Source organism: Scaptodrosophila lebanonensis, unplaced genomic scaffold (assembly GCF_003285725.1).
Source record: "Scaptodrosophila lebanonensis strain 11010-0011.00,11010-0021.00 unplaced genomic scaffold, SlebRS2 tig00001419-arrow-arrow-pilon, whole genome shotgun sequence".
Classification (NCBI taxonomy): Eukaryota; Metazoa; Arthropoda; class Insecta; order Diptera; family Drosophilidae; genus Scaptodrosophila; species Scaptodrosophila lebanonensis.
The window spans coordinates 629,990-642,819 of record NW_022060745.1 but is presented as its reverse complement, the minus strand read 5'-3'; the positions used below and the strand labels follow the sequence as shown (position 1 = coordinate 642,819).

Below are 12,830 nucleotides of genomic sequence, written 5' to 3'. Positions count from 1 at the left end.
CGTTGTTGCTGGCATTAGCGCTGCTACTGGCGTTGCTGGTGCTGTCGGTGCGGCCGTTTCTGGCAGCCGTTGTCTGCTCCCATGCTGCTGGATTTACCGCTGTTGCTGGATCTGCCGGGGGAGCTGCTGGCCGCGCTATTGCTGATAGTGGCCGCTGCTGTCGTTAAGGGTGGCACCCGCTGATGATGGTGCTGATGCTGCCAATGGTGCGCTGCTACCGCTGTTGATGGTGGTGTGCAGCTGGCACTGGCGTGGACTTTCGCTGCTGGTGCTGCTCTCTTTGGCGCGCTAGCGGACGCCTTTTCCTTTCGGTCAACTTGCCACTATGTCGTTGACCGGACGGCTCCCAACCAAAAAAACCTCGTGCTACGACTCCCCTTTTATAGGCCGGATGCCATGTGCCTCGGATTTTTTCCTCCTTTTTCCCTTTTCATCCGTTTCTTGTAGCCTCTCGTTTCCTTCTCTCTCGAGTACCATCGGACCGCAACTCTGCGCCTGTGCGACCGCAGTTGCCACCCCGGCTCCTCGCTCGGTACCGCTAGATGGCGCTCATGCGAAATGCAAGTTTAGCGCCCTTATCCGATGCTGCCAATTCGAGCTTTTGTCCCCGACCGGCCCGATGCAACAATATATATATATATATATATATATATCATTATTTGGAGTGCCAAGCTCTGTTGTGGTGAGATTTAAACTTTTATTTATATAGATATATTTTATTTGTATTTTTTTCTTTTTAGAAATTAGGGCGCAAAGGACTGCTGCCTATCTGTCTCAGCTCAAGTACAAATAACAGGAACGGCGCGTGGCCAAGGAACGGACTCACCGCTGGTATTTTACTTATGCGGTCGCAGCTGGAAGCGAATATGGCCGGCACTGTTTGCCTTTCTGCGCGGCTGCTCCTGCTGGTTATGCTGATTACGGCTCTGCGGGTACTCCGTTGCTGGAGCTGCTGTCAATGGTGATGCCGTGTCGGGGAAACAAAAAAACTTAGCACTCGGTTTGTACATTCGTATCTTTAACTTTTTTTTTTTTCATTATGCCTCATTTTAATCGCACTTCTTTCGTTTCCTTTTTCCGTCAGGAACGTCGCCTTAGAGCAGGGGAGCCATCGCTCTGTCCACAACAGAAGACCGCGCGAGCACCAGCCCTCTTTTATATACACCCCACATTCAAACATACCACAAAAAAGCATATACATACATACCATAGACCAAGCTCCCAGTAACACAGTCTAATAGCCACGTAACACAAAATACAATACATATGAAACAGAAAACTGTATTAAAATTACACCTTAAACAAACAATAGACAAACCACAAGTCATTCAACACCACTTTCCTGTACATACATTTAAACTGGCTACATGAAACGATTCCATTAACACAATTGTAACAAGAAACAAACATTTCTTGCAGCCAACTGCAATATACGCAATATATGTATAATTAAAAGCATTAGAAAAAATAATATTAAGATAAAAAGAATATAAAATGAAGTATTTTTTTGTAAAATCATAAATGTCTAACTTGGGGCGATGCACACTTCACAGCAACAAAAGCAGCAACAACACCACCACCTTCCTCAGGCGGCCACCAGTCGGCAGTATGAGTAGCTGTGTTAGTAAGAGAAAATATAATATAATATAATATAAATAATTATATTGCTAATCCTAGCTACCATAAGTAAAATTAATAAAACAACTTATTGAGTAGTTAAATTTTTTCAAAATATTTTATTTAAAATTATTTATAGTTTTTCTATATGTCATAAAATAATGCCGGTATAAAAGGTACGTTTGTTCCTTTTCAACTGTTTCAAAATCGTGTCTAACTATTACTGCTAGCTTGACGCACATGTAAACACTAATATCTGACGCATCTAAACATTTTTGGAAATATCAATTCATCTTGTTAAGAATATCGTGCTTTCGAGACGTATCGCTAATTTCGTACATCTCTAAACTTTGTTTTTATAGGTTCTTATATGCATACTTATATGTATATGTTTATGTACATAAATTAAATGTATTATATTTAAAGGCAGCTAATTGTTAATGCTCTTTACAAAAACAGCGCGATTTACATGAGTAGTAGGAAAAGGACAAAGTAATATTAAACAACCTATTGTTAAAAACAAAGCGTACAATTCGAGTGATAAAAGTTTAGGTAAGCATGAGTATGCGTTTGGGAGCAATTTTCAAATGTTCTATACTCTAAAAAACATCCATATATGCATTAGTTATATTATTGACACTACTATTCGTTTGTTGTTTTATTGCAGCATCCCTAAATATGTCTTGGTTTAACCTTTGGGACGGTTTAAAAACAAAGACTTGCAGATATTTGCTTCAAAGGTATTTAGGACAGTTCTTTGAAAATAATCTCAACTTGGAACAATTAAAGGTGGATCTTTATAACGGAAAAGCAGTAGTCGAAAATGTTTCACTTAAACTGAATGTAAGTGGAAAACAATTACTTAAATTTTCTTATTATTAAAAAAAATACACGTCAATATGGATACTTTTGATAAAATATTAAATAAGTTGAGAAATGTAACGAAATTGTAATATTACAAATATATTTTTTTTCAATTATACCTTGAGTATTTGATTTCACGTAAAGGGTGTATAACTGCACATTTGCATAGGAATTGTGTCTATGTGCGTCTATTCGTGTCTATACTCGTATGTGGTTGTGCAAAGCAGCAACAATAACAGCTACAGGCAGCGCTTGGGCAGAGATTTATAGCTATAACTTTCTTTAAAATCGTCGTATCATTATGAAACTTGGTAATTCCAATGTCAAAATTGTTAATTGAATATCTAGCGTTTATGTGTCTGTATGTACATATGTAGTTTCATCATGATACTGTCAATTACGAAGAAAATTATAGCCATAAATATAATCTCTCCAAGCTCTGCCTGCAGCTGTTGTTGTTGCTACTTGTCACGCATAGAAACGATTCTGATGTAAATGTGTGCTGTTGATATGTATAGATGCATGTGTAGAATATTTTATATTTAATTGAGTTAATTAAATTTTTAAGAGTTGAGCCCGCTCAAGTCATATTGTATATGGAGTATATATGTATATTAGGTTTGCGGGAGATGAAAAATGTAACTGGCAGAAGGAGGCGTGACAAGACGGGTCCATATGCAAAAGTTAGAATAACCAGATTCTCCGAAAAAGAACAAGTTTTTATACTCTGTACATGAAATGTACAGGAGTATATTAGATTTGCGGGAGTTGAAAATTGTAACAGGCAGAAGGAGTCGTGGCAAACCCCACAAAGTATATATATTCTTGATCAGCATGACAAGACGAGTCGATCTAGCCCTGTCTGTCTGTCCGTCCGTATGAACACCTGGATCTTAGAGACTATACGAGCTATAGACACCAAATTTTGCACAAAGATGCGTTGTGTACGCTGTGCAAGTTTGTTTTTTTTTTTTTTGATTTTTCACCCCACTTCCCCCTATGGGGGTTTTCCCGATTTTCCATTCGTATAATCGCCTATATCTCGGAGACTATTAGACCTAGGGACACAACATTTTAGTCCAAGATGGCTTATGTGAATACGAAGAAAATTTATTTCGTGGAATTCCCGAGAAGAAGTTGTAGCCATAAATATATTTGCTGCCCAGCTGTTGTTGATGCTGGTGCTTTGGTTGACTGCAAACATGTTCACACAGCCACCAATGTAAGCGCATAGATATTTATACACTCATATAGACGCAATTGCTATGTATATGTGCAATTATACACCCTTTACGTGAGTTCGAATACCGAGAGATGAAAAATAGATCTTTTTTTTGTAATTTTTTTTAATTTCTATAACTATTCTAAACATATGTACAGAGTATTTCAAAATCGGGACACCCGACTTGTTTTCTAATGCCTCACTTCCCTGGTTTTAATGATTTTCCATAACTTTTGTAATTCTTGATATATTGTACTCAAAATTCGACAACCAGTTAACGCTTATCTGACATCATGTTAAGTTTCATCACGATATGCCAATTGTTACGAAAGTTATAGCCGTAAATGTAATCTTTTCCCAAGTTCTGCCCGCAGATGTTGTTGTTGCATTGTATATCCAGGTTCCCCGAAGCCCTAGGCAGCTCAAAGTTCAAGTTTTCTGATACAGCCCCCCGTTACATGCGGTTAGTGCGTATATGCCCTCATGTTAAGTTGAATCAGAAAGGGTCAAAGAGACTTATAGCCACTGCTGTTGTTGTTGCTGCAGCTGTTGTTGTTTCCGATTCGGCTTAACTCTGTACTGTCCATATAAGCGAACACATATTCATGCATTGCCACACATAGACAAAAACTATATGTAAATGTATTATATTGAAACGGTATGACCTTATCAGTGTGCACGTGTTACGAACCCTGGACCTTATGTACGTGTAATATTTGTATTATTTTATGAATATTATTTAATTAATTTATTTATTTTATTTATTTATTAACTTATCCTAGCGTTACAAGTACGAGATTACTTTTGAGTTATTACGCTAGTCATTACATATTCATTTCGATTTCATTCAGTTAATTGTTAATTTAATTACAGGTTTAATTTAGTTTAAATTGACATTTAATATTACAATTACATTTAAGAGTTTCACAATTTGCCTTAGCTTTAATTATTATTTCTTATTTTATATTAATAGTTTACTTAAATTAATAATTATTAAAGTTGTTTCTTTATGTGTGTTGAAGAGAATTTAGAAGTACTATTTCAAGTGTGCTTGAGTTTTAAGTCTAAAGTGCGTCTCGCTGGTAATTGTCTTCAGGTTATGTGGAAGATCGTTCCACAGCCGAACAGCGTATATAAAAAAGTGCCTTACCGAGCTGGCTAGTTTATATCTTATGCAGACTAAATTATTTGTTCTTCTCGACGTGGAGAAGGTGATTTTTTCGTATAAATAACTCGGTTCTCTGCGTGTTATAATTCTGTGCAAGAAAAGTAAAGTTCTCAGTTTTATCCAGGAGTTGAGGGTCAGATTGTATATCTTGTTGGCGTACGCCGTTATGGGTTGTCTACTTCTAATGTCAAAAATGAATCACGCTATACTATTAAAGGCTACTTTAATTTTATTCAGGCTTACAGCATCACAGTTCGTGAAGATTTCAATACCATAGAATAATGAAGGTGTCTAGTAAGTCTTAGCAATTAGGAGCTTGAGTTTAACTGGAAGGAAATGCTGCGTCAAAGACAGATGCCTTAGCGAACTATAAAGCTTTCCAACTGTTTTGTTTACATGATCATTCCAAGATAGTGTTTCGTTCATAGTTATCCCTAAGTATGTTACCCGCTCTACTTTCTTTTTGTATATCACTAAACTTTTTGACTTTTTCGGGTTTACTTCCAATCCATTAAACCTCGCCCATTTATGTATCTCACAAAGATCGTCATTACAGGCACTAACACATTCAACAATTCTACTTAAAGGACGACTCACATACATTTGGACATCATCTGCATACATATGTAACTCACAATTTGACACGCAACATGGAAGGTCATTTACATAGATGGAAAACAGAAATGGGCCTAGCACAGATCCCTGGGGGACTCCACGTTTAATTAACAAAAAAGACGAACAACAATCCGAAGTGACAACTGCTTGGTGGCGATTGGACAGATACGACTGGACTAAGTTTATTGCAGTGTCAGAGAAATTATATAGTCTTTTTAATTTAGTACATAGTATGGAATGATTTACGGTATCAAACGCTTTGGAGTAGTCAAGAAGGGTCAAGAAGGTTACTGTTGTCCATTTGCGTGCGAATGTCATCAATGATTTTTATTAAAGAGGTGGTACAGCTCCTATTCTTCCTAAAGCCCGATTGCTAGTTGTTCAAGAGTGAATTTCCTATCATATAGTTGGTCATTTGGTATGCCATTAGATGTTCTAGCGCTTTTGATAGGAAAGGCAAGATTAAATAGGAATAGGGATCATTTTTCCAAATTTCCACTTATTTGGGAAACAGGATGTTGTAAGAGCTGTATTAAAAATGTGGGTAATATATTTTAGAGTATTCGGAAGCAGCAACTTTAAAAATTTGGGATCTAACTCGTCTAGGCCTATAGCATTGGACTTCACTTTTAGGATTGAATCTAGGACATCACATTGACGTACACACATAAAGCTAAAACTAGTATCACAGTTTACTAACGATGTAGAGTTCAGGTACGCGTTTGCAATGGTTTCAGGTACTGCTAAGTGGACAAACTTATTGTTTAATTCATTTAAGGCAACGTCAGGACTTATAGAGGGTAAATTTTTTCCAACTCCTATCCTTTTAATTTCGGTCCAAACTTGTCTGGTTGAAGCGGCTGAATTGAATTCAGATGAGTAGTGGGCACGATTGGCATTGGTAATCTTCTGCCCAAATATACGCCTCAATTTTTATACTCTGTACATGAAATGTACAAGAGTATATTAGGTTTGCGCGAGCTGAAAAATGTAACAGGCAGAAGGAGGCGTGGTAGACCCCACAAAGTATATATATTCTTGATCAGCATGACAAGACGAGTCGATTTAGCTCTGTCTGTCTGTCTGTCCGTCTATCCGACTGTCCGTCCGTCCCTCCGTATGATCACCTAGATCTCAGAGACTATAAGAGCTAGAGACACCAAATTTTGCACAAAGATGCCTTATGTGTGTACGCTATACGAGTTTGTTTTATTTTTTTGATTTTCCCCCACTTCCCCCCTATGGGGGTTTTTCCCGATTTTCCATTTGTATAATCGCCTATATCTCGGAGACTATAAGACCTAGGAACACCAAAATTTTGGAAATACCCCCAGTTGGTTATTATGTGTCCGTGTGTCAAGTTTCACTATAGAGATAGACCGATTTAACAAGAAGTTATAGCCATAAATATATTTGCTGCTGCAGCGCTGCTCAAGCGCTGCCCACGGCTGTTGTTGATGTTGCTGTTTAGTTGACTGCGAAAATGCTTACACAGACATAAATAGACGCACATAAACATACATACAGGGAGAGTTACATGTAGAAGAGGGAGGAAAGGGAAACCCATCAACGCGAGCGAGCTTTAAAAGCTCATCTCTGCTTTGAATAAGCCGCGCACTCTCACTCTCCTTATGCTTCACATGCACCAATCCTCTACGTGTGAAGACAGCAATGACATGTTTTTGTTTCTTGAGTTTCATAGCTTCTTTAAATATATTCTCCCTAGTAAGCTGCTCATTTACATAAATGGGAGCCAGAGAGTCAAAGTCCAGCATTTGTAAATTTAGTGGTATTTTTTCGGTGCGACGGAAAGCTGCGACAGCCCTCAAAAACGTGGATTTTTCTTGCAAGTTATCAAAGCTAACAATTAAGTCCGGATCGACCGGTGATAGTTGCATTTTCCTCACACGGAAAATTTGCCGAGTCCTCGGCGGTGGTGTAACATTGATGGCGAAGCAGAGGGCATTGTAAAGTGCTCTTGCGTTTTCGCCTTCAGCGTGGGGCACTCCATGCATCCGCAGGTCACATGCAATTTTTGCATTGTGCTGAGAAGCAAGCAGTGTATGTTGAGTTATTTTTCTTTGGTACGTTGAACGTTGATGCAAATTATGTTTTATTTGAGATTGTGAGTGAAGCTGTATTGGTGTTGTGTTTGTATTGTAGTTTATTTGCGCGTGGTAATCTTGAAAACGCTCTTATTTATTATTTGAGTGGTTTTATCTTGTGAGTCAGTTTTGTTGTATTCACTTTAAGGTAAAAATGTAATTTAAAGTTGTTTGAACAATTACACTGAACAGATACAACACAGATCTGGATTAGACAGTCTATCTTTTCACTAAGTGCAAAGAAATGTTCGATTTAACTTTTTATTATACTCTGTACATAAAATGTACAAGAGTATATTAGGTTTGCGGGAGCTGAAAATGTAACAGGCAGAAGGAGGCGTGGCAGACTCCACAAAGTATATATATTCTTGATCAGCATGACGGTGTTGCTGTTTGGTTGACTGCTAACATGTTTACTCAGACACGAATATACGAGCATATACATACATACACTCACATAGACGCAATTGCTTTGTATATGTGCAATTATACACCCTTTACGTGAGTTCGAATACCAAAAGAGGTAAAATCGATCAAATTTTTTTTTTTTATTCTCTTACTTTTTTAATTTCTATAATTATTCTAAACATATGTACAGAGTATTTCAAAGTCGGGACACCCGACTTTAGCTTTTTTACTTGTTTATTTTAAAATTTACAAGAGCGAATAAATAATACGTCTGCTTCCGTCGATAGACGATGATTATTTATTTTTATTCAGCATATCAACAATAATTCTGTCGATTATATTATACAAATTAATATAACAATTTAAACTAAACTTAAAAGATAAGAAAGCCTAACACAAAGCTGTACAATGACGTCTATTAATGCCTCCGACACGTTGGGGAATTTTATTTGCCAGTTGGCCAGCTATGCCCTGATTCACAGCCATACGTGGTCCGAGACATTAAAGATCTAAAAAACTATACAAAAAGTAGGTAGTGGTGGAAAATTAATTCTATTTAACAACTAATTAGAAAAAGAGAGAAAAAAAAAGAAAGAAAGGGAGAGACGAAAAGAAAAAGAGGGAAATCTCCAACCCAGTGGGGGAAATTTTAAATGCCAGTCCGGCAAGCTATGTTCCAACTCACAGCAGTAAGTTGTAGATACTTTTAGACTTGAAAGGAATACGCGTCGGTTCTTTGATTTGTACTACTCGTGCTGTCGCACGATTTGTCCTTTTATTCAAAACTCACGCTGTGTTGTAGGGCAGCAGCGTGTGGAACTTGATTTCTATTGGACAATATCTCTATAAATATAAAACAGTTTGTCCTGACTGACTGATTGGTGATCAACGTACAGCCCAAACGGTAAAAGCTAGGAAGCTGAAGGTGCCCACTAGGAAGGGATTTTGGAAAATTCAAGCTCCAAAGGGGGGAAAACGAGCTCCAAAGTTTGTTTGAAAAATCTTCAGTTTTACACCAATCAACTTTAAATTTGATTTTTATAATCTATAAAAGAATACAAACAAAACTGCATACTCGGATTTTCGTGGTAGAGCTTGAACTATTGGGGTATTAATATTTATTCACCTTTTCAAATGAAAACTCTTTGCGTTCAAGGATTTTCAAAATATGAATTTTACAAATGCAGGCAGAACAAACAATACAAAATATCAAACAGTTGAGGACAACTAAGTATACATACAGACACACACGTATACAAGCAGATGTTCGTGTAGTTGCGTGCAAACGATTGAAATAGCCAAAGCAAAATGTGAGACACTAATGTGTGAATGTACACACATACATATGTACACATCTATGTATGTACATATGTATGTATGTTCATTCGTCTTGCACTGACAGAGCAAGAAATGATAATTAATTGAAAATTATATAACATTTTTAAAAGTAATTTTTTCTTTGCTTAGTACATTTGGCATTACGGTTTTCATTAGTAACTTTATGCAGCAACAACAAATTACAAAGAACGCAAATATCAAATAGTTGGGGACATCATCACTCAAACACAGAACAAGCAACAGTTCGTGTCTATGTATGAAAAAGTAAAGAGAAACATGCATGCATATGTACACACATATGTTTGTATGTATGCCTGTGTACGTACATATATAGCATGTATGCACATTCGTATGTATGTATGTATGTATACATTGCACCATCGAGCACTGTTGTTTGATTGTAATAAATAATGTTCTATGGTTTTAAATCAAATTTTTAAAACGAAAACAACTGGAAGTCATTGGCTCGCGCTTCTTCTTTCGTTTTAAACATTTACGCCTGTTAATTTCAAAGGCAAAATGCCAAAAGTTTACAGTTACCGTCGCTAGGCAACGACTGCGTAAGCGATAGTAAAGCAGAAACCGAAAGCGGACCTACGCATATTCAGCTTCGCGTTGCGGGCAGATGTACATATGTATGTTTGTATATGATTTGTTCTAATTGATCTCAATAAATTATAAGATGTTATTATTTAAATTTTATGTTAATTGCATTTAAACTTCGATGGAATTATTGATTGGATCGACGGATTCAACTATCGATAGTTTTGATGCTCTAACACATAGAGCATCCGACACATGCCCATCTCTACCATCTTAGCTGATCGCATATTTACAGCGACTTACCGTTTTAGTGTTAGCTAACAATGCTACAAATATACTCTGAACAAATCTAAGAGTCATTTTCCGTTAAGCCTATTTTGTGAGTATATTCATGCTATTTACAAAAGCAGAGACACACCTTTTACATTCACAACAATCATATTTGGAATTGAAGACACAAATTAGTGTTGAATTAAAAAATTTAATTCATACTTAAATATATATATGCATGTATATAGGAGGATAACGCCTGCATGAAAAATTTAAATGTATGTACATATCAGCGTTGCCGAACGCTCCAATTTTGGCGGGACGTCCCGATTTATAAATCAAAATTAAATGTTCCGCGTCGGACTTTTCGGGGATAACTCGACCGTGCGTACAACATGCTGAGAAAGCACACAGTTAAGACAGGACTGGCAGTCCGCCCGGTGCGTAACGAAGATACATATTTGCATATGTATGTATGTACGTATAACCATACATAGTATTTATTGTACTATATTTGCTATTTGGAAAATAAACTCTTTAAAAAACTTTAGAGAGCGTCGAAAGAAGAATATCATATAGTAAATAAACTTATAATTTAAAGCACATTTTACTTAGCCCAGCAAAGACGGGCAAGACCTGCTAGTCTGTAATAAGGATGGTCCGCATGCTGCGTTTGTAGGGCCCCGCATGAGGACGTCTAATTCTATTGGTTAGCCTATCTTAACTAACACGGTTTTGTATGCAGCTGTGTAAACCTTAATCTATAAGTGTAATTCTAAACGATGCAGCTGCGCGATCCTTGTCACTTAACACTTGAACCGCAATGTGTGTGCAGGCGTGGGATCGCGTTTACATAACGCAGGCAGCAATGTAACGTCCGTTGGTCTTTAAGGCAGTCATGGGACACTTGAACTAGTCCTTCAACGATGCCGTATGTTCATGCCTGAACAAAGTGGTAAGAGATTTTCCCGAAGATAATTATAAAGAATAATTTTGATAGAAAAGAGAGAGAGAGAGAGAGTCCTATCGAAAGTAAATGTGAAAGATCATTATAATGTCTGCACATGACGCGTAAACGATTGTGCAAAGCGTAATCAGTTGTGCATCTTGCCAATATGAACGGCAAATAATTCCTTGTAGGGGTACAAGGAACTGAAAAATTAGGGCGACCTAAGAGGGCAGAGGAGTCAACCTCACCGATAACCAACTTGTGGAGAAAACTACTCCAAGAACCGTCCTACGATGTACTAAGAAGGAAAGTTTATAAGCATCAGTCTACTAGAGTACGATGGCAAGCAGAGATTGCGATCCCAGCATAAGCCACGTAGAGCAAAAAGAAGGCATTGCTTCCGAACAGACTCAATACTTTCCTGATGCTTTATATATACTGCTATACTGTTTGGTCTCCAAACGCATGAGCAGTATTCAAGCACAGGGCGTACTAGAGCAGTGAAAAGAAGCTTAGTGGTATAAGGGTCATTAAATTCCTTGGACCAACGTTTAATGAATCCAAGTAATCCCTTGGCCTTATTGACAATACTAGATATGTGAAGGTAAAAGTTCAATTTGGAATCAAAAAGAACCCCAAGGTCTTCAACAGTCGATATACGTTGCAATGGCACATTGTCAATCGTATACGTCCCTAAATGAGGCAAGGTTCGCTAAAATGCCATGAGCTTACATTTGGAGCAATTGAGGTGCAAGTGGTTAGCTAAGCACCAAGATTACATGCAGTTCAGATCATCCTGCAGGCGATGAAAATGAGAAGGGTCTTTGTAAGTCAGAATAAGTTTCACATCATCAGCATACATAGATAAGACGAAATCCAACACAAAAAAGCGGAGGGAAATCCTATACGACTTAGCTTAAAGAGCAGAAGATCATGGTTCACAGAGTCAAATGCTTTACTGAAGTGCATTTTGACTGATGTCTGCATTTTTATAGTAAAGGCTTCATTTACCAAGGAAGTAAATTCTAGCAAATTGGTCGTAGTAGACCGTCTCTTTATGAAACCATGTTGAACCGGAGATATGACAGATTTACAGAGGTGCTGCAAACTATTTTTTATAGCCTGTACCCAAAGGTTGAAAGGCTATACTAGTTTTGTGCGCATGTATGTAACACACAGAAGGAGGCGTGGCAGACCCCACAAAGTATATATATTATTGATCTGGATGACAAGACGAGTCGATATAGCCATGTCCGTCTGTCTGTATGAGCGCAAGGATCTCAGGAAGTACAAGAGCTAGAATAACCAAACTTGGTATCGAGCCATTTCTATGAACGAAATCCTCTTGCAAGTTCTCAGAAAGCCTCTAAAGGATATGCGAATAACTTTTCGCTTTCTTCCATAAGAATAGATAAGCTACGAAACTGCAACATTAGCTTTTTAATAAATATCTTTGTTTCGGCCAGGTAGCAAAATATTGGATCGTATGTAGACTTTTGGCGCCCACTGTATGTACGTACGTGTAAAACACTATAAATATGTATATATTATGGCATTTAGGGCTAGTGTTTCTAGAATATGTATATATGAACAGATGTTTGTATGGAAATAAGTAGGTACATAAATGTCCCACATTAACATGACATTTAAAATACCTAATATAATAGAGTAAGAGATACAAGTAGAAAACCATTGTTTTTATCTATTGCACTTGTAGAGTTTCCACATCAG

At 37.4% G+C, this 12,830-nt stretch overlaps 1 protein-coding gene across 3 annotated transcripts in view; it reads left to right on the top strand.

Annotated features, from left to right (window-relative positions):
• The first annotated feature begins 2,029 nt into the window (after positions 1–2,029).
• LOC115633443 (autophagy-related protein 2 homolog B) overlaps positions 2,030–12,830 on the top strand; it is a 617,768-nt gene continuing 606,967 nt past the window's right edge. For 2 of the 3 annotated variants that reach the window (XM_030530897.1, XM_030530898.1), the window contains exon 1: positions 2,296–2,460. In XM_030530897.1, the coding sequence (XP_030386757.1) occupies positions 2,296–2,460 (165 nt within the window). Of the gene's footprint in view, positions 2,170–2,284; positions 2,461–12,830 lie in introns of those variants that run through there. The other variant, XM_030530896.1, reaches the window with a different exon arrangement.